At 41.9% G+C, this 22,473-nt stretch overlaps 2 protein-coding genes across 4 annotated transcripts in view; one reads left to right on the top strand and one right to left on the bottom strand.

Annotated features, from left to right (window-relative positions):
* The window catches only part of EIF5B (eukaryotic translation initiation factor 5B), an 81,171-nt gene extending 74,508 nt beyond the window's left edge, over positions 1–6,663 (top strand). For both annotated transcript variants that reach the window (XM_090281785.1, XM_090281786.1), the window contains exons 18-24: positions 31–162; positions 1,109–1,240; positions 1,341–1,417; positions 1,535–1,699; positions 3,107–3,245; positions 4,743–4,904; positions 5,230–6,663. In XM_090281785.1, coding sequence (XP_090137911.1) covers positions 31–162; positions 1,109–1,240; positions 1,341–1,417; positions 1,535–1,699; positions 3,107–3,245; positions 4,743–4,904; positions 5,230–5,337 — 915 coding nt within the window. In that variant the 3' untranslated portion in view covers positions 5,338–6,663. The remainder of the gene's footprint in view (positions 1–30; positions 163–1,108; positions 1,241–1,340; positions 1,418–1,534; positions 1,700–3,106; positions 3,246–4,742; positions 4,905–5,229) is intronic.
* A 213-nt stretch (positions 6,664–6,876) lies between these two features.
* REV1 (REV1 DNA directed polymerase) overlaps positions 6,877–22,473 on the bottom strand; it is an 80,148-nt gene continuing 64,551 nt past the window's right edge. For both annotated transcript variants that reach the window (XM_090281784.1, XM_090281783.1), the window contains exons 15-23: positions 12,756–12,858; positions 11,591–11,756; positions 11,174–11,376; positions 9,778–10,011; positions 9,024–9,144; positions 8,157–8,377; positions 7,924–8,059; positions 7,562–7,664; positions 6,877–7,283 (exon numbers count right to left, since the gene is read on the bottom strand). In XM_090281784.1, coding sequence (XP_090137910.1) covers positions 7,172–7,283; positions 7,562–7,664; positions 7,924–8,059; positions 8,157–8,377; positions 9,024–9,144; positions 9,778–10,011; positions 11,174–11,376; positions 11,591–11,756; positions 12,756–12,858 — 1,399 coding nt within the window. In that variant the 3' untranslated portion in view covers positions 6,877–7,171. The remainder of the gene's footprint in view (positions 7,284–7,561; positions 7,665–7,923; positions 8,060–8,156; positions 8,378–9,023; positions 9,145–9,777; positions 10,012–11,173; positions 11,377–11,590; positions 11,757–12,755; positions 12,859–22,473) is intronic.

A 22,473-nucleotide genomic window follows, 5' to 3' on the forward strand; every position in this document is an offset into this window, starting at 1 on the left:
ATGTGATAACAAATGTTTTGCTCTCTATAGAACCAGTATGAAAAGCATAAAGAAGTAGAAGCAGCTCAGGGAGTAAAGATTCTTGGAAAAGACCTGGAGAAAACATTGGCTGGTTTACCCCTCCTGGTAGCTTATAAGGAAGATGAAATTCCAGTGCTTAAGGTCAGTTACTTTTTTCCTCTACAGCTACTTGAGTTCTGGAGACCTTTGTCTTGTGAAGCCTTATCTGGTGGCCTCTTAGCAAACAGTTGATGCTTTCAAAATTACTTCAGTTTGTATAATCATATGAATTGGCTTAAGTAATATTTATGTACACTAAAATTCTAAAGTACATATTTTATTTAAGTAAAAAATGAATCTAGAAGTTATCTTTTATTTTAGATTCCTGAATATGTAGATAGAACTAGGTACTGGGAGTCATTTTAAAGCCTCTGTCTGTAGGAGCAGGTGGCTTAAGAGTCCAGCCTAGTTTTACAAAAGCAGATTCTGAGCCAGAGAGAAGATACATTGTTCTCAGCCCATGGCTCATCTAGTGGGCTGGGGCAACATTTAGGCATCAGGGAGTCAGCCACCTAGGGCCAGTGAAAACAGGGCAGGCGTCCCTCTTTGGTCAGTCCCAGGTGTGGCATGGACGCCGGCATCTTGTTGGCATCGACATGATTGTTTTACTCAGACTCGCCTAATCTTCAAAGGAGCATTGATTGAGGAAACGGCTGCTGAGATTAGGTTATTTCAGAGGTAAGACCGTTGAGCAGTGTTGGGCTATTTTAACACATTAGTGTCGCACTTTTAACTTTAAAAAGATTATTAGTTCATTCTGCTCACCCATCTGCCTTATTTGCCCAGTGGAGTAGAGAGGTTAAATATATTTCAGTGTTAGTGAACCTCAGACATACAAAGGTCAAATAGGATATAGCTCAATTATGGTCCCCAACCCCCCCCCGCCCCCCCCCCCCCCCCAACTAGCTCAGGTTCTGCTATGAGTTGCTCTTTGTAAGCCATGGTTTCATAATTTCGTATATACTTAATGAAAAATAGAAACACAGTTTAACTCTAGGCTGCTGATGAGTTATTTTTAAAACCATGTCAAATCCAATTTCTTTTTAAGGATGAATTGATTCATGAGTTAAAGCAGACACTAAATGCTATCAAATTAGAAGAAAAAGGAGTCTATGTCCAGGCATCTACACTGGGCTCTTTGGAAGCTCTCCTGGAGTTTCTGAGAACATCGGAAGTGCCCGTAAGTAACCATACCCAACTCCAGTCAGCGGTGGTCATGGTTTGTAGGGCCACTTCTGTTATGACTCAGATAACTAGTCTCACGAACTCCCTGTTTACAGTATGCAGGAATTAACATCGGTCCAGTCCATAAAAAAGATGTTATGAAGGCTTCAGTGATGTTGGAACATGATCCTCAGTAAGTAATTTCTCTCCTGCTATGAAGGCTTTCGAATACCTACTTGTTTTCTTTGAACTCTCCTTTTGACATACTATGTTTTTCATTGATGATTTTTGATATGTTCTGACCTTTCAGGTATGCAGTAATTTTGGCCTTTGATGTGAGAATCGAACGAGATGCACAAGAAATGGCTGATAGTTTAGGAGTTAGAATTTTTAGTGCAGAAATTATTTATCATTTATTTGATGCCTTTACAAAATATAGACAAGACTACAAGAAACAGAAACAAGAAGAATTTAAGTAAGTTGGTGGTTTTCCTTACTTTGGGTCTTTGATAATGAAGCTGATAATTGGAGAATTACGAAATACCAGAAAGGTGTGTAGACAACAGAAGCGTGCCATTTGCTCATCTGCCAGAGGCAGCTCCCTGCAGTTGTGTGTTACACACAAGTCTCCCCACCTGAAACCTTCCCGCAGTGTGGGGACAAAGCCTTTCTGCTTTTGTTTTTGGTTTCCATTTTCAGTTTGGCAGACCTAGGTCTCATTCATGGGCGAGTAGTTGCTACTTTTGGGGACTTGGGAAGTAACAAAAGTTCGAGTGTGGAAATCTAGGAAATGAAAGGCAAGGCATTCCACAGGAGGAAAGCTCATTCCTGCCGCAAACTTAGTGCCCAGTCTAGGTGGCACTCCATAGGTGCTAGAGGAGTCAGCAGTGACTGACCATGTCCCCACCTCTTGGAGCTCAGGGGAGAGACAGTGAACACATGAGAAGTGGGGATAAGTGCTAAAAAGCATAATAAAGCAAGAAGGACCCAAAGAGAGGAGAGTTGTGGTTGAGATCTGAAGGGAATGAAGTGAGCCACATCCAGACATGGGGTTGTTGAGGCAGAAGGACAGCACTTGGAGGTAGTCCTCATACAGTGACCTTTGGGCAGAGTGGAGGAGATGACTTCAGAGGAGTCAGCAGGACCCAGATTATGTAGGGACCCTGTAGCCATGGGAAAAATTTTGGAGTCAGTGATGAGGGAATGTTGCGGGGCTCCCATAGTCCAGGCCAGACAAAGTGATGGCTCTGAGCAGAGTAACCATAGGGGTAGTGGCTCAGTTTGGGGCATATTCTAAAGTGTAAGTAACTAGCTGCTAGGTATTAGGGTTCAGACTGAGACATGTTCACTTTAGATCATGAAACCTAGAGAAGACTTAAATTTGATTAAGAAGTCTGCTAGAAGCTATGAAAGCACTTTAAGCATATGATTGACAAGCAGGGAAATAGTGGACTTTTGGATCAACTGATTTGGGAACATGGTTGAGAAAAGGATGTGGTTTGATGCCAGTGTGGTCCCCAGAATAATTACCATGTGCCACACTTGAAAGTGGGTCCTACCGAGGTTCTAGGTTCCTAAGCTCCACTTTGAGGGGCAGGGCTCAAGCCCTTTAGTCTGGGCACCAAATGCTCCTGTGATGCAGCCTCTGTGAGACTTGGAAACCACCCAAATGAACAGGGAGGGGAGAGGACGACAGAAATGAAGCCACGGCCTACAGCACCCACCACTGTGGGCACGTGCAGTGGCCCTGGGACCCTGCTGGGACCCTGCTGGGACCGCTGAGATAAGCTACTTTTTACCTGATGGAAGAAGCCTCATGTTTACCTGTTTTTTAGTTTAAGTGATTTTGTAAGCTTACAATTTTTTTTTTTTTCCCTTTTAGGCACATAGCAGTATTTCCCTGCAAGATGAAAATCCTCCCTCAGTATATTTTCAATTCTCGAGATCCAATAGTGATCGGCGTGACTGTGGAAGCAGGTCAGGTGAAACAAGGGACTCCCATGTGCGTCCCTAGCAAAAATGTAAGTGCTAGTTGTACTTTAAAAACAATGTGCTATTTCTTAAAGCATAAATGGGTGACAAAAACACTTAAACCAAGCAGAGCTTGTCACTTTATACCTCAGTCTTGCTAAATGTCAGCATTCCTTATTTAGTTTTGATAATTAGCACCTTCAGTTAACGGAAATTAGTTCATAGTCCTCATTCACATTTCACCAACTGTCTCCAAAAAATATTTAATAATTTCACTTGCTGACCTGGTCCAGGATCCCTTCAAGTCTTACTGCCTTTGGCTGTGATGTGTTTTGGTTTCAATTAGGAATAGTCCCCATCCTTTTTGAAGAGTCAAGAGCATTGTTTCAGATTACTTCTTAGCTTGGGTTTGTCTGATTGTTTACTCATGACTAGACAGAAAGGCCCCTGTGTGCCTCCTGCATTTCACACAGGCCGTCGTGTTTTGGTGATGCTTTGGTTTATCGGGAAGGTGTGCTGTCAGCTCCGATTTCCATTAGAGACCAGTCTTTTCCCCTTTGTAATTACTAAGTGATCTAGGGGATACTGAGTCCCTGTGCATCTCCTCTTTATCAACCTTTATCTCACAAGCTTTAACCATTGGCAATCCTTGCATAAATCACTTGCTACGTTAAATGATTGAAAAATTATGAACCCCCCTTCTGTAAAGATCCTTCATTTCTCTGACCTTTTCATCAAGTACCTATACACTCAAGTTTGGTTTTTTAAAATTTGATGTTATAATCACCAGTACCTTTGACAGCCAAATTACCTAGTTTGGTCTGTGGGAGCCACATGCACTTCAAGCATCTTCTCCATTTCCAGTGCAGTGAGATGTTCCAGGCTTATCTAGGACTTCCTGCCCCAGACCTGATTCCTTTAGTGGGCAGTGGCACTTAGGAGTCATCGTTTCTATGCCCTTTCAGTGGACTGAGCTCAGGCGTTTATTTGCAGTAATCATCTCCTGTTTGACTTTGGTCAGACTCTGTTTTCACTCTTAAATCTCCTGTATCTCTTTCCAAGGCAGACAGGAAAGGGTGTCCCCGTCCACCCCAACACTGTTCACTGAGAATGTGTTGCTCAGAATGAAAATCCAAGTTCTTACCAGGATCTACAAGGCCCTGGATGCCTCTCACTTCTTCCCCTTGCTCACCACACCAACCACTCCAAACTCACTGATTCAGAACATTTGTGCCTGCTGTTCCTTTTTTATGGCGTCTGGCATGGGAAGGGTGGCACAGAAATAGGAAACTACATTGTATTGACAACACTTTGCAAGTTTCCCAGAGCACGTCCTTATAGCTATCTTGTGAAGGGAGAGGATGTGTGGTGGTGTCATCCCTAGTGTATCAGTGAGAAAACTGCACTCTGGAGACAGAGTGGTCGCAGAGCCAAGGCTTTGAAACTAGCCCTTCTGCTCAAAAACCATTTTTTCCTCCACTCCAGCTCTAGGGTGCCTGTGGCTGGCAGGATTCCTCTGTTTACATTGTGGTTTTCTTCTTTTACAGTTTGTTGACATTGGAATAGTAACAAGTATTGAAATAAACCATAAACAAGTGGATGTTGCAAAAAAGGGGCAAGAAGTCTGTGTCAAAATAGAACCTATCCCTGGTGAATCTCCCAAAATGTATGGAAGACATTTTGAAGCAACAGACCTTCTCGTCAGTAAGGTTAGTCTCTCCACCAGAGTGGCACCTTTGAAGAAAGGGGGTGAGTCAGTTGTGCTCATTACCTTTACTCAGTAATCCCAACAGGACTGGATCCTTCATGAGGCTTGGTCTGTAGTGTGGCAAATGCTCATACCCAGTGCCTGCCAGGTCCTCTAGGTCTCCTTCTGCCAGATTCGCCCAGCAGCTCTGGTTAAAGGCCAGCAGCTCTGCCTTACATTCTCTGTAATAATCAATGTCTGATAACAGACTGTGGGGCCACCTGCCTTTCTGGCACTTGTTGGTTACACTCTTTTCTGTCTGTCCTGTTTGTGCCTTGTCCCTGCAGATCAGCCGGCAGTCCATTGACGCTCTCAAAGACTGGTTCAGAGATGAGATGCAGAAGAGCGACTGGCAGCTTATTGTGGAGCTGAAGAAAGTCTTTGAAATCATCTAATTTTTCCACATGGGTCAAGAATTGGAGTAATGCAAGAAAAACAAGATTAAAAAATGGAATGGACATTTCTGGACACTGATGCACTTAAGTATGGAAGGAAAAAAATAGATGTATAATCTGTTTTCCATGAGAAACCAAGAAACTTACACTGGTTTGACAGTGGTCGAATACATGTCCCTGCAGTTCCAACGTGCCTGTCCACCCGCCCACTTGTTCCCAACCCCTCTCTACTGGCTGCTGTTTTAAAGTTTGCCCTTCTCCAAATTTGGATTTTTATTACAGATCTAAAGCTCTTTCGATTTTATACTGATTAAATCAGTACTGCAGTATTTGATTAACCAAGCTTCTGCAGATTTTGTGATTCTTGGGACTTTTTTGATGTAAGAAATACTTTATTTATGCATCTCCTTCCCACAGTCATTTTTATTTTTTCCAGCGTTATTCTGCCAGGTGTCCTTAGGAATTTTTTAAAACAGAAAATTGGCATTCTGGTATTTCTTTATCTGCTTTGTGTGAAGCCATGGTGTCAAGTGTAGTTGGCTGCTATTTACTGCTTGTCTAGTCATGAGAGTTCACTGTAATCAGCACAATTCTGAACTACCAATAAAGGAAACACATCCACCAGAAGGCTCTGTTAGATCTCCGTGTTAGCATAGCTTCTATCCCATGTTCATCAGCTCTTTCTTTTAAGGACAGGAACTATTTTATTAACTGTCCTACCTTGTGTACCAGCACATGTTCACATTAGGAATTTTTATACATCAATCTTGGTCTATTTTGTCCTAGAAAATTTTCTGATGAGACAATCAACAGGGAATTGACAACTATTTGGGCTTAGTGCTTCGAAATTGTTGTGGAGATGTCTTCATATTAGTAATCTGATTGTAGCTAGTTTTATGGGTTTTCTGAAAAATGTGGAATGTGGGTCCACATGAGGATATACTCCTTTCCCCAATGTAAGAAATCTTTTAGCGTGAGATTCTTATAACATCTCGAAGATCTTACTACCTATTTATAGCAGTAATTGAATAAAGTCAGTGTGGGGTGTTTGAAGAAAATGTTTCCAAGTATTCACTGGTGTAGAATTATAAACTATATTTTTAAAGTGTATGCCATACCATATAAAAGTACTTTATATAACATTTGAAAATCTGTACCATTCTTCATTACTGAAGTTTCTCAAGGGCCGGTAGAGGCAAAGAAAACACCTCTAAACCATCTGCGGGACATAATTTTCCCAGGAAAAACTTAATCTTCAGTGTGTGTGTTTTAATTGAAAATATGTAAATTCCTCCACTTGGAAGAAGTAAAGGTTTTCTTAACATGTGCCTGTGTTCATGCTTGGGGATATGAATGATAGGATTGTTAAGAAGCTTTATTACTCTTGCTTGTTAGAAATAGAACCCAGCCAGGGAACTCTCAGGAATTACAAAACTTAGCACCAAATCTATAAGTCTGGCTTGGAGGTTTATCAGCCTGTAGTATAATAAACAGTTCAGGATTTGTTTCCTAAAGGACTCACAAAAAGGAACCTGTACAAAATATACATACAGTTCTTTATTAAACAACTGTAAACACTTCACTGTAAAAATCCATAAAACTTTATAAACAAACATTTTGTAAATAGAATCTATACTACAGTAAAAGAATTAACACAATTATTTACATGCAATACTGACAAATTTGGCACTTCTTGAAAAGAAATGTACAAAACACTTGCTCAAAAAGAAATTTAAAATTATATAAAAACTCAGAGCATTACTATCATGCACTTTGCAAATACCTAACAAGCACTTATGGCACACCCGGCAGAGAGCACCAGGCTCCTGCGCATTTATGTCACTTTTAATGTGCTCCCATAAGTCTGTTGTAAAACTACCTGAACATTGTCAAGAATAAAGTCAAACGCCATATTCCAAACTGATTCCACCGACTGCTGCATCAACCTAAAGGTGGAGAAATATTAGCAAAGACTGGTCGTTAATTCCTTTTTCAAGAGGCAGTTTTCTATCTAGGATTTAAGGGTTGAGGGTGATAAGCTCATTTTGATCTTATTCCTTTCTCTGGGATTCAAAATAAAGGGCACTCCCTTTTCACTAACCCTAGAGAGTACAGTCAAGGCAACATTGTCAGACGCTACAGAACTTACTCAGAGCCTCGCCTCCCTCAACTAGCCCTTGTGGCATGCCATTTTCCCCTTTTGATGAAAGTACTAGATAATTACCTTTTCATGTATTTTATAACGAGATCCAGTTTTTCCAAATCTTTTTCCTCTATGAGGTCAGTGCAGTATTTCACAACTTGCAAAATGTCTTCTTCCATTGGATCTAAAGAGGGGAACAACCTCAAATGAGAACCAGCCCATCTGCTTGTAGGAAAGGAAACCGCATTTCAGCAATACAAAGAGGCTACGAAGGATCTTTCCACAGCCAGCCCGGAAGGTTAAAAGGTTAAGTAAGCATTGGCCGGTTTAAGCTTATTAGATTTAGAGAAATGATCACCTTTATAGCTAACTCTGTTCACGTTTTGAAAACAGAGGACTTTGCTACACCTCTCATTTCGGGTATCCGCCCCACCCGAGCCAACCTGAAATGGTAGTTATCCACTCTCTGAGCAGCGTCTTCACATCACTGAACTCGACAGCCCCCGCTAGGTTGGGTGGTGGGGGTCTGACACAGCCAGAAAGGCCTGGCACACCTGAAGTAGAAGCAGAGAGTTCTCCCTGTTAAGAAAAATGATAAGTGCTATATTTACGTAACAGTAAGTACATTAAGATTCAATAAAAGGTCAAAGTTTAAAACGCATTAAAAAAATATTACCAGAGGTTTCTCAGGAGCATGGCCTTCGTGTTTCAGAAACCCATCAATTAACTTCTGGGGACTCCCAGAGGCCCCTGGCACAGTTTTTGCAGGACTATTAAGTAGTTTGTTTTTCAAAGGGCTCTGAACCTTTTTGGGGGGACTGATGGGATTTTTTTTCTTGTTTCGTTTCTTCTCTTTCACTGCTGCTGGTTTTAGCTGAAGTAACGGATTCTTGGGCACTAGAAGATGATGAACATTAGATCCTCAACCAGTGTGTCTGGACAGTAGGATGGGTTCTCCTCCCCCCAAATCCTACCCCTGCACACACCCCAGCAAGGCCTCTTGTCAGACAGTGGCTGAGAGTGCAGGCTCTACAACTCCTGATCTTTGCTACTTTCTCATATTTCCTTTGGAACACTGCTTACCTGTAATGGGGTGCTCACATGATTAAGTGAAAACTCAGCAGGTGAAGTATAAATAGCTCATCAGGCACTGCCCTGTTTTTATAGTAAATAATGGTATTTGTGATCTCTGGTCAGAAACCTTTCAGATTTTGTTTTAAAATTACACCCTTTGAGGTATCAATTTCAAAGGACAATGGGGGCTCGACAAGTATTCAAAATGATTTCTAGAAATATCTTGAGCTGCTTTTTTTTAAGGGCTTTTAAAGAAAAGTCAAGAATGGTGTTTTTAAGTCAAGCAGTTACTGATACAGCTCTAACTAGGAATATAACTCTTACCATATGTGTGCTTGTTCTATTCCCCCAATATGAAGAGCTCTTAACATGACTAAGAGCTTAGACTTTAGCCATCATATTCAATAGTCATACATGACGACTCCATTTCTCTCGTGTTTGTTTTGTTAATGTCGCTTCCCGGGCTTACCTGCTGTGCTGGCTGGCTGCTGATGTGCAGCGTCCTCTCCCTGTCTCTGTCTTTGATCATATGCTGCTCTCAGCTCCTTTTGAAGCTCAGTAGGAAGGGCAGCAAACACCTCAGGGTCCACCTAGTGGAAAAAGGGAGTTTCAAGTCAAACCTAAGTTGATTCTCTATGGCAGCTGGTTTACACTTTTCACAAAATAGATTTTGTTTTCAAATCATAATTAGGTCCTCAGTATCAAAACTCATTAAATCCTCATTCGGCTTTAGGATGAGAATAAAGAATTAAATTTTGAGTATGAACTGAGTATGAACTGGAATTTAAATAAAAAACAAAAACAAATACTAAGGCAAGAAGCACAAATAGAAAACAAGCAGAACACAAGAGAACAGGCTCATAGGTAATTTTTTTGAAACATCAGATTTAGATTGTGTTATTGTCCCTACTGTGTGATTATCATCCCAGCTTGTCACTCGAGCACAGCCAAATGGTCTCCGGCCAGTGAAATGGGGAAATAGGATGTCTTTCGTCTGGGGAGAAGCTGTGAGCCTCCCTCTTCTCTGCCCGTGCTTGCTTCAGGAGAGACTGCTCTGTCAAGTCTGTGCTGCAAATGAGGAGGTAACGACCCAACCTCTCCTCCCCTCAAAAGCATGGTATAGACGAATGAGAGTCGGTGCGAAGGAACATGGGAAATGAGAGATGCCCTGAGCTGGAGTATGACCCGTGAGACTAAACAGAATGCCCCTAAATTGAACTTACCTGTGAAAATGCTGGAAGGGCTATTAAATTAATTCCCATGTCACTGTTAGATTCTTGAGGTTCTGGTATTTGTAACAAAACTGTCCCAACTGGTTGTGGCAAAATTCCTGTATTACAGCCATTTACTGGTTCTTTCTTTTTGTCACCATGTGGCTCTCCTTGCTGAACAGCACAAACTTGCTCTACTTGTTCCCGGAGATCAGGCGGAAGTGCTTCTAAAACAGACTGATCGAGCTATAAAATACCATACACAGAGTGTGCAGTTATGCCATGCTCAAAGACAATGTGTTTGGAGAATTAATGTTCACTTTCATTTCAATTTTAACAGCTTGGATAACGAACACAAGGTACAGGTGCAGAGAACCAGGTTGGGAAAGCCATCCCCTGAGCCTTTGCCATTGAAGCCTGAGTAATAATGTGAGGATTCTGGAGATGCCAAGTGTACACACTGGCCAGTCCCACTTGGTTGGGTAGGTCCACACACTCAACAATCTCCTGCAAGAGGTGCAGATGCAGGAAGAGCCTTTGTCAGCTCAAATTTCAGACCCCACCCAAAGGCAGGGGTCAGCGCCTAAGACATGTATGTCAAATTTCTAAGCCAGAAGTTTGCCTCTCAGGAAACTGTATGCCCCCAAACAATCCTAGGCTGAGAGCAGCCAGCTAGAATTCTAGAAGCTCACTTCTCCAGCTACGTAACAGAATCCCCTGCTCCTCTGGCCAGTTTCTCCCTCTGCCCATCGCGCACATTCCTTAGCAAGCATGTAAGCCTGTAAGCTGGGCAGGCCAATCTTACCTTGCCAGGAGCAACTATTTCCGGATAGTTCACCAGCGAGTGGGACCAAGTGCACACATATCACAACTACCCATTTCCCTAATCTACAGCCAGCACACACATGCAGCAGAGAAAAAGACTTTTCCAATCTGGCTTGAAGTGCTCTCAACACTTCCAAAGAGTAAAAATTCCAACACCATGCTACAGTGGCAGCCCACACCAGCTGAAGGAACGAATAGTTTGTATTAGGAAAGTCCTTCACTCCACAGTGAACTGCATGCACGTGCTGCAGGAGAAAACTTTGTCACAGGCCTAAGCGATGACAAAGCAAAAGTGGTGTGCTGAATAAAGAGCATGTGACCACCACTGTGTCACAAAGAGGAACAGTGGCTCTGACAAGTGGCAGTTCATGGAATTGGCTTTCCTCCACATTTTACAACTTAAAAAGGGTTGCAAATCTCTGCAGAAGCACAAATCTTTCACTTAAACCAGTCTTATTTGGAATTCAGCAGTATCAGTCACCCTAACAAGTCGCCCTTTCTCCCCTACTGGTAAAGAAACATACCATTCCTACTGTAAACCTACTTTTGCATTTATATCATATGTAGAAATACAGAAATATACCTGGGAAGGTGATGGGACCTCTATGCTCAGGTTAAGTCTTGACTTTAAACTGATGGGAGGATGCAAACCATTCCATTTCCCCAAAGACTCGGCTTTGCTAGTAACAGGGCTGATATTGGATGTCAGATGTGTGGGAAAAGATGGCAAGAAAGTGCAAGTTTTAGAGGCAGATGATATTTCCAGGTCCATTGCAGCCAGAAATACTGAAAGTACAGAAAATAAAAAAAATAGCTTCTTCAGATCATCTGGGCAACTCGGAGGAACTTGAATTCACAAACCTTATTACTGTTCATCATAATTCAGAATGTCAGTTTCTTTCTTAAAAGGTCACACACAGAGCCATGCCTGACAACTTTGTAACTCTGGGCCTCCTATGGAGATGAGGAGCACCAAAATGAACCACAATGACACCACTACCTTCCTTGTGCTCTTCTTCTGTGGGTTTCTTCGCTTTCTGAACTTGGAAGAGATCAAGGACAGAGGTTGACCCACCAGGAAAGTGGCCTGGCTGGACAGATGAGCGAGTGGGACATGCGGGAGGGTTTGGATTAGCCGGAACCAATTGATTCACTTGAATCCCAACCTAGAATCAGAAGAAGAAAGAATGTTTTTAGGAAACTTAAGTGAAACATGAAGTCAACTGAGAAAATTCTCCGCTAAATCCTCTTTTTACATCTTCTAGATCCTGTTACTAGAATATAATGTTAAATGAAAGTATTCAAACAGCCTAGTGAGCAGACATTCCCCTCTGTCTTCAGTATCCAATTCTACCCAATAAAATGTAATCTCTTCAAAACCAGAGAATCCAAAAAGAGAGATGCGTATCCCACTGAAGTTCTAGCCAGTTACCTTCAACCTTCATATAAAATAATATTAAAAAATGGGTTTGGGATGGATAGACTGTAGATACCCTTCAGGCATTGTACAGACAGTGCCCCCGAAACCGACATGGCCTCAGAACAGCAATGCAGCAAGAAGTACAGCTGCTTAAGGTGGCTTAGTCCTTCCACAAAACCTGCATCAAGCCAGTAAGTACCCTTTACTCAGGCATGTGTACACACAAACGGCCAAGGTTCATCTTAAAGAAAACTGAAGGTTTTCACGTTTCTGATGTTCCCTCACCTATGTTCCTAAGTCATCTTTGTGGGTCTGTGGTAAACTCCCTTTTTAGGTGACCCTCATCAGACATCAGAATAAATTTTTGATTAAAAATCTGACAGGTACAAAGACTTGCAAATTCCACTCCTCCCAGTCCTATCTATTTCCAGAGGAGCAAGAACAGGAAGCAAGATAATGCATGTAAAATTGAGTCCTTGGTTAATTAAAAGAAAGGTACTATAAAAACTCAAGGTATAAAATTATTCTAGGCAGAGATGTTATTTCAGAACAAATTTGACTGAAAAATAAGGAGACTGGGTCAAATGAGAAAGTCAAGTTTTTCAGTTTCTATTCTGCTTGTGTTACATTAAAAAAAAGAAACCTGCAAATAAACCCCTACACCCCCCCATGACCATTTTCAGATCAAGCCTCAAATGAAAAAAAAAAAAAAATTAGAAATAATTTTAAAATGTTGGACACTCACCCCTCTCATATCCGATATATTTAGTTTCATTGTATGAAACATGTTTAGTGTAGCCTTTCCAATTACTTTTGCACTATCTGTTGGCTGGTCAAGAGTTACAGTCCTGTAAGTGATAGAATTGAGTTTTTTAAAGGAACCAAAGCTGCATTCCATATGTATTCACTAGTATCTCAGTAGTAGTGAACTGTTCAAGGAGGTACAGAAAAGCTGTAAAGAAAGCTACAAAAAAATTTAATTAAGTACTAAATATAATCCTTACAAATGAGCGAACCAGTCTTCCTTCAAGGAAGCCAAATTAATTAATTACACTGGCAGCAAGGGGAAAAGAAAAGTCATATAGAACATTGGGACTTTAAGATAAAAACTAACAAAGGCCTAGCCAACTAAAAATAAGTTGAAACTTCAAAAAAATGTATTTTAGTTAATGCATGTACAAATATAAGCATATTATGTTGCAACTAAAGCATGAACGATTAAGTACAATGTTTTAGATTCCAAGAGAAGTTTTAGGTTCCAAGAAAGATTATCTGTATGTTGAGGTATGGTTAATATTCAGAAAAGAAAGATGAATCCCTTGTATTTTGGTTCTTCACTCATTTTGTTATGTTTGAGGTAAAGCTGCTCATATAATTCTCCGTTTTCTCAGAGGCTCTATAAATGGATAAAGGAATGTGTGCATAGCTATGACAAAGTGAATACAGTGGTACCTTGTTTAATTGCAGGGTGATTAGAATACAACATTCTTAGATGTTCAAGGGCCCCTTTAAGGACTGGAGCACCGCCAAAACTACATGTACTGTATTTATTTTTCAGTGCCATGAGGACATCATCTACTTGTGTGAAAAGTGCCTGTTTCTTTAAGGAACCATTAGGGAAAGTATCTCCACTGATTTGTTATCTAATAATTATCTTCAATTTATCTCACATAGGTAAATACAGAATAACTTGAAAACATGGTATTTAGTAGATCTTATTGGATTACAACGTGTTTAATCTTAATTTCCAAAATACCACTAAACTGTCTTGAAATTATTTTTAAGAGGTATAAACTCAGAATTCCGGTGAAGATGGAGGTGTAGGTAAACAGGGCTCCCCTCTTCGCACAACCACAGCAAAAATTACAGCTAGGCTACAAAACAAATATTGCCCAGAATCATGAGAAAACTGAGGAATTAAAGGAATTAAAGAAGTCAATTCATCCAGATGGGTAGGAGAGGCAAAGACATGAAGACACTGAGATGTGGAGAGGCGTGGAAACCCAGAGATGTGGAAACCCAGAGACGTGAAACAGATGGTCCCGTGCCCACGTGTGGTGGATAAAAATCAGGAGTGAGGGGTCCCAGTCCCACACCATACCTCCCAGCCCAGGGTTCCAGTGCCAGGAAGAGAAATTCCCATAACTTCTGGCTGTAAAAACTAGTGCGATTGGAGGTGGCAGAAGAAACTGCAGGATTGCCAGGAGTCTCCTCTTAAAAGGCCTGCAAAGAACTTAGAATTTACTCAGACTCCCTTCCTCTGGGCTTCACCACTGAGGCAGCAGCAGAAGGGCACCACTGGCATACAGGGATAAATTGAAGTGTCTGGCATCAGGGCTAGTGCCAGGGGACACCTTCTTCTCAGACAAAACTCCAGAGGCCAGGCAGTGGCACTGTCCTGTTTCTGAGCCCTCCCCCACACAGAGCCACAGAGCAGTGACACCATATTGGAGACTCCATCAACCTGGTTCACATGGATTGTGCTGCCCTGGTGATTACCTGAGGGTCCGCCCCATCCCACTTACCCGTGCACTTTTCTATATTAGGCCATGCTACTAAGACAGGAAGTCAAGCAACTCTAACACATAGAAACAAACACAGGGAGAACGCCAAAATGAGACAAAGCAGCATGGCTCAAATGAAAGAACAGATGACAACTCCAGAAAAAGAACTAAACAGAATGGTGATAAGCAATTTATCAGATGCAGAGTTCAAAACACTGGTTATTCGGATGCTCAAGGAACTCACTGGGTACTTCAACAGCATAAAAAAGACCTAGGCAGAAATGAAGGTTACACTAGGTAAAATAAAGAAAAATTTACAAGGAGTCAACCATGGGGTAGATAAAGTCGAGAGCCAAATCAATGAGTTGGAACAAAAAGATATTTAATCAGAACAGCAAGAAAAAAGAATCCCCCCCCAAAAAAAACAAAACAAAAAAACCACAAAGAAATGCTAAGGAGCCTCTGGGGCATCTTCAAATGTACTAACATTTGAATCATAGGGGTGCTGGAGAGAGAAGAGAAATAACAAGAAATTGAAAACTTATTTGAAAAAGTAATGAAAGAAACTTCCCTATTTTGGCTAAGGAAATAGACATACAAGTCAAGGAAGCACAGAGAGTCCCAAACAAGCTAGACCTAAAGAGGACCACACCAAGACACATCATCATTAAAATGCCAAAGGGTAAACATAAAGACAGAATCTTAAAAGCAGCAAGAAAAAAACAGTTTCCTACAAAGGAGTTCCCATAACTGCAGGAAGAAGAGACTGGCAAGAAGTATTCAAAGTGATGAAAAGCAAGGACCTACAATCTATATTACTCTATCCAGCAAAACTATCATTTAGAATGGAAGGGCAGCTGAAATGCTTCCCAGACAAGGTAAAGCTAAAGGAGTTCATCATCACCAAGCCATTATTACATGAAATGTTAAAGGGACTTATTTCAGAACAAGATCAAAACTATGAACATTAAAATGGCAATAAATTCACAGCTATCAACAACTGAATCTAAAAAACAATCTAAGCAAACAAGCAGAAATGAAACAGAATCACAGATACAGCGATCATTTGGAAGGTTACCAGTTGGGAGGGGGAAGGGTAAGAATGGGGTACAGGTGCAGGGACTACATATTGGTAGTCACAGAACAGCCTTGGGGATGTTAAGAACAGCATAGGAAATGGAGTAGCAAAAGAATTTATATGCATGACCATGGACATGAACTAAGGCAGAAGATTGCCAGAAGGAATGGTGGGTACAGGGTGGAGGGGGGCAAATGGGGAAAAATTGGGACAGCTGTAACAGCATAATCAATAAAATATATTTAAAAAATAAAAGGTATAAACTCTTTAAAAGACAGAAATGGGAGAGGAGGTAAGAGAAGAAAAACGTTAACCATAATTTAGAATACCAAAAGCAAATCAGTAAATGGTAAGCTGTCAAATGCCTGCTAAGAGCTTAGAGAGGCACCAAGTGAGTAAGCCACTTTATGTGACAGAACCTCAGAAAAGCTCAGTGCTTAGAGGTATCAGGTATGTATGAAAGGATGGCGAGAGAATGGCGCTGAGGATGTACACGAGACCCCTCCTCCTCTGCAGAAGACCCAGCACCTATGCAGGAGATGCGGATATCACGCATGGCTAAGGGAGGAGTGAGGCACCTCCCTCAAAAGACTCAACACACACTTCCCCCTACAGACTTCCTTTCCTATTGAGTAACCAGAATGCCAGCTGCAATCTTTCTGTCTTCTCACCTACCCCCTAGGCAAGACACGGGAGGATTCCAGTCTAGGGAAACTGTTAAGCCTACAAGAAAAGACCACAGATACTACCAGTTGGTTGTGGTAATACAACACAAACCCCTTCAACCACTCACCTATGGGGAAGCCCACTGGTCTATAGGTCCCATTAAGAATCAGAGGATCCAAGCAACATTTTACCATTCCACATATGAAAAGACAACCAAGAACTATCAGACAGATACTTGAAGAAAACCTCTAATATAATACAGCAACCAAAACAGGAAAAGAGAAACGGAGAAACAGACTCACACTGGGATTAGAAGAATATATGAGTTATAAGAGAGAATACTGCAATGTGAAATAGATACTATAAATATTTAAATGTGCAAAGAATAAAACCACTCAGAAATTTAAAATGTTACTAGAGACAAAAATTTAATACTGACAAAGTACCTGGCACAAGGACAAAGAGCAGACAATAAAATTCCAGAACCTCAAGCTCTGAAGGTTCCAGAGGGAAGAGACAGACTATAAAAACAGGCAACCAGAAAAGCACTGAACTTCTCAATAGCAATCCTAAAAAACTGATGACAATGGAGCCTTTAAATGGTCTAAGAAAAATGATTCCTAACTTATAACTTGTATTTATAAGTCAGCAAAACCACTGAGCACCAGGATAGTCACACAGGCTGAAAAACATGTACTGCCATGCATTCTTTCTCAATAAGGTACTAGAAGGAGGAGGAAAACAGATCCAGCACAGAGCACAGAGAAGGCTTTGCAGGAGATCTTAAAATAAACTGATCCAGACCAGAGGAGCAGGCTGGGGGACCCCCAAGAGAGAAGTCTCCAAGAAAAAAGATCAAACCAATAGATTGCTGATTTATTAACACATACTGGGAAAGAGTTTGGGGATAACCTCTGGCAAATTCACAAAAAAGCAAATAAGCAAAACAAGATACTCAGTAACTCCAGGAAAAACAAGTTCAACAGGAGAGGAGATATGATCATAGTGGACTATATGGATCAGTTTTGTACAGTATATACATGGTTACAACGATGTTACACTAGACACTGACTGAACCAAAAACCAATGACTTTATTAGGGGCAAAGATACATGCATATAGGGAAAACAGTAATTGACAATGGAAAAAAAGAACAAATCCTTATCTACAGCAGAAAGTCAGTAAACATTTTGCAAAACTGAAATAAGCTAGAAATAGCAGTTTAAGTATGTATCTAAAAATATGGATGTAAATGCCAGAAGAAACCACTAAAAACTTGAAAAGAAAGGTACTCGGAGCTTGGGAAGAGTGCAGAGGACTGACAGCGTTATATGTGACACCTTGTCAATTGCACTTATTACTTTGATTACAAAATATAAATATATATTTCAAATTAAAAACACATGTACACAAAAGAACTCCAATGGGGGGAAATTCTTTTCTGGAGAGGAAAACTGTTATAAGAAAAATTTTCCTAAGTTATAATGAAACCAGTCCTCAATCTATATGTAGCTCTGACATGCAACTTAAAGTCTGTCATTTCTATTAGTTTCATAATGTATTGGAGTTTGTAAGGCACATGATTTCGAGGCAGCTTTTGGTTAAGGCCAAGTACAAGAAATTATAGAAATACATGTGAAGACCAGTTCTTAATTTACTAAACTGGACATTACTTCAGTTAGACTACAGCAGGAACCCACAGACTTTTCTGTGAAAGGCCAGAGGGTAAGTAACTTGTGTCCAGTGGTCTCTTTCACATTCTTCATTTTTCACAAGCTTGTATATAAAAATCATTCTTCCCCTCACACCAATAATATAATAACAAGCCAAAAGCTGCCTTTTGCGCATAGGAAGTAGTTTGTCAACCCCTGAATTAGAGGAAATATAGGGTCAGTATTGTAATATTTCATAATCCCTCACCTACAGCATTTCTTATGCAGCCATAATACCACCACAAAGTTAGGTTTAAGATAAAGGCTTAAAGTTTATCCTCATTTTGGTAACATTTATAAAATGACTTGTTTCAATTAATTTTGTCTCCTTTTGCATCATCGTGTATCATCCAAAGTTAATTTTTTAAGGGCATAGCAAAATATATATTTTATTACTTGTGAACAAAGAGCCCTTACCTTGTTAGAGATAAACACTGAAATACTGTGGAAGAAATGATATAGTAGCTGAAACCTGCGTTGAAATCACTGGGGGCAAGGGGATGGAGGCTGCAAGATAGCTACAGCAATCGTGGAGATCAGGGCATGGGTACATGGGGGTTCATTACGCTTTTCTTTCTACTTTTGTATTATAGGTTTCAAATTTTCATAATAAAACTTTTTTTTTTTTTTAATTCAGGACAAAAAAGAAACAAATATTCATACCAACAGCAAACAGATACGTACTTATGAAAAAGCAGGATAAATATTATACTATCCTGAGTTAGAAGGAATAAAGTATAATCAACCCCAGTTTCTTAAATGTTGTAATTAGATTTTTGGACAGCCTGGATTTTTCTGAAGAAGATGACATAAAGGCTGATTTTCTTAATAGGATTAGACAGAGTGGTAGGAGACCGCTCCTTGTGGTTTCAGAAATTATAGCCCAAGCCGTGAGCCAGGCCCCCCTCGCCCTCCCCCGGAAGGCCTCTAAGTCTCAGTGGAAAACCGAAACCGAAAGGCTGTGAGGCAGACAGACTGAAGGCCACTCAGAGGGTTCCCATGGGAATTGGGTTTAAAAAATACATATTATGCTTTAGAGTTTGCTCTGTTTTTCTTATCTCTTAGTTAACTATAAACAATCTGTAGCTAAAAATGTATGAAGCCTTGTACCTGATGTCAGCATGGTGTTGGGATGTTTAGCAGACCCTGACACAGACTGGTTACTGTGTCCTCTATACTGATAATCTATAATCAGTAACTGTCAACTGTAACCCAAGTGTCTGAAAGCTTATTGATGATTCATAAGTCTTGACCTTGTATCTCCCAAATCCCCTCCTCAATAAAAGGTACGGGAGACAGAAGTTCGGTGCTCTTCTCCTCTAAAGAGATTAGCCACCTCCCATCCCTCTAGACAAAATACAGTGTCCTGGATAAATTTGTTTCTCCACCGTGGTCATGAAAACTCTGCGGGACAAAGAGTTTCCAACCGAGCTGGGGCGTTGGAGGCACATCAGCCTCACAGAGTAAGCCCCTGCATACTGCTGAATGTATCACAACATACAAAGCTAAGTAACTATATGATATTTAAAATTGCATACAAGGCAAAAGGAAACTCTCATTACTACCAGTTCTCCTTCCAAAGGAAAATTATTTCATTTTTGGATGATTCTTTCCATGTATCTTGAACAAATAAGGCTCCAGGTTATAATACCAGAAAAGGTAATAATACTATAAACTGGATCTGGTTTTCCCATAGAAACCATGTTTAATAATAACTATATTCAGAGTAAGGTCCTAATAACTAACTTATTATAGAAACAACCACTATCACTCGTCGTCGTCGGCAGCCGTCCGCCTCGAGAGACGATGGCGTAGCTTCCTGAGAGTCTATCTGCACCGCCGAGAATGGCTGTGCAGTCCGATTCGGGAGTGACAATCCCTGCCGCACTTGGTACAGGTGAAGGCAGATGGCCGTTGTTGCTGCTGTTGACGCTGCTTCCGCCTCGATCTTTTCTGGACCGCCTCCTCGTTGCGCGCAGCCTCTGCACGTGACGTACCTTGCCTGACCGCGAGCCTCCAGGCTAGGCGGTCGTCTGCTTGAACTTCCCATGTGTTGAGATTGATGGAGCATTGTGTCATGTCCTTTTTGCAGATGTCTTTGAACCGCAGTTTTGGGCGCCCTGTCATCCTCTTGCCTTCTGCTAGCTCGCCGTAGAGGAGGTCTTTGGGGATACGGCCTGCATCCATTCTTTTGACATGGCCGAGCCACCTGAGGCGTCTCTCGCTAAGAACTGCATGCAAACTGCTCATATTGGCTCGCTTCAGCACCTCGGTGTTGGGGACCTTATCCTGCCAGGCGACATGCAGGACGCGTCGCAGGCACCTCATGTGGAAGCTGTTGAGTTTCCTTTCGTGCCTTGCGTAGGTGGTCCACGTCTCGCTGCCATAGAGGAGAGTGCTGAGTACGCAGGCTTGGTAGATGCGCAGTCTGGTTTTCTCAGTGAGGCTGGAATTGTTCCACGCTCGCCGGTTCAGTCTGGCCATAACTGTGGCTGCCCTGGCGATTCTCCGGTTGACCTCCAAGTCGACTGACAGAGAGCTCGAGATGGTGGACCCGAGGTAAGTGAAGTCGTTGACAACCTCCAGGGTGTATCCGTCGATGGTGATGCATGGGGGAGTCCCCGTGCCTTGAGCCATAACATTCGTCTTCGTCAGGCTGATGGCTAGTCCGAACTCCTTGCATGCGTGGGAAAGGCAAGTGACTAGCTGCTGGAGTCCCTCTTCGGAGTGTGATGTCAAAGCTGCGTCGTCGGCGAAGAGCATCTCACGAATGAGCACCTCTTTGACTTTGGTCTTGGCTCGTAGACGGGCCAGGTTGTAGAGCTTGCCATCGGATCTGGTGTGAATGAAGACACCCTCGCTGCAGTCCTTAAAGGCGTATTGGAGGAGCATGGAGAAGAAGATTCCGAACAGCGTAGGCGCGAGGACGCAGCCCTGCTTTACTCCGCTGCTGACTGGGAAGGCCTCAGAGGTTGCGCCGTTGTAGGACACCGTGCTGTGCATGTTGTCATGAAAGGACATGACCACAGCAAGCAGATGTGGTGGACAGCCAATCTTCCGTAGCAAGCTGAAGAGTCCGCTTCGACTGACCAGATCAAACGCCTTCGTGAGGTCAATAAAGGCGAGGCAGAGTGGTTTATGCTGCTCATGACACTTCTCCTGCAGCTGGCGTAGGGAGAAGATCATGTCCACTGTTGATCGGCCAGCTCTGAAGCCACACTGGGACTCTGGGTAGACGCGGGAAGCAAGGGTCTGCAGGCGGGCAAGAGCGACCCGGGCGAATACTTTGCCGACGACGCTGAGGAGAGAGATGCCCCGGTAGTTGTTGCAGTCGCTGCGGTCTCCTTTGTTCTTGTACATGGTGATAATGTTGGCGTCTCTCATATCCTGGGGGATGTAACCCTCCTTCCAGCAGAGACAGAGTAGATGGTGGAGCGGCTGTAGCAGGACTGGTTTCTCGCTCTTTAGGATTTCTGGAGGGATTCCGTCGCTTCCTGGTGCTTTCCCGCAAGCAAGGCGGTCGATGGCTTTGCCGAGCTCTGCCGCAGTAGGTGGGGTGTCTAGCTCCTCCATGATTGGTAGGTCTGGGATGGCTTTAAGAGCAGTGTCTGTTACGGTGTTCTTCGTTGCGTACAGCTCGAGGTAGTGCTCGGTCCACCGCCGCATTTGCTGTTCCTGGTCAGTGATGACCTCACCTGTCTTGGACATAAGGGGGGCGATCTTGGAGGGGATTGGGCCTGTTGCCTTCTTGATACCCTCATACATTCCTCATGCGTTGCCTATATCGGCGGCTTCCTATATTTAACAAATTACCACTTGAAATAGGGGTACATCAAATGTTCAGTAAAACAGGTAAATGTAACAGTCCAAGTTACCAACTGCATAAAAAAATGTATTTTATAAATTATGTTGTTTAATGTGTAGTTTATAATTTGTTTTTCCGGTAAACAAAGGCATTAATGATAAAGCTGGAAGTTTTTTGTGATTGACAGCATCATCTCATTACTCTCAGCAACATCACTATAAATATGTGGATGTGATCTATATGGTTGGCATGAGCTATGCTATCCTCATATGTGGCTTTCAGGGTCAAAAGTTTCAAAGCTTTGGTTGTTGACCAACAGATATATTACAGTGTCTAGAGTGGTATGAAATAGCATGCAAAACTAAGTATGTTCATACTGGTCACAATTCTTAACTAAAGTTTTATATTTGTTGTCCTCACATTAAAAAATATAGGGTTTTAAAATGCATTCTAACAGTTTTCAGAGACTACAATGATAATCTTTTCACAAATAGGAATCAGACCTCCCTAAACGAAGCAGATGTCTCAAAAATCATTTATTAAATTACTATATTAAAATTTCCCAGAGGTCCCTTTCCCCAAGTCCATAACCATCTCCGTGGGCACAGGAGTTAGGCCTTCCCCTCTCTTTGTGTCCATGCACTGAAGTCAACAGCCTGAAGACCTTGAGGATGGGTTGCCAGCCAAATGTCAGGAAGT

Source organism: Furipterus horrens, unplaced genomic scaffold (genome assembly GCF_987537825.1).
Source record: "Furipterus horrens unplaced genomic scaffold, mFurHor1.1.pri manual_scaffold_6, whole genome shotgun sequence".
Lineage (NCBI taxonomy): Eukaryota > Metazoa > Chordata > Mammalia > Chiroptera > Furipteridae > Furipterus > Furipterus horrens.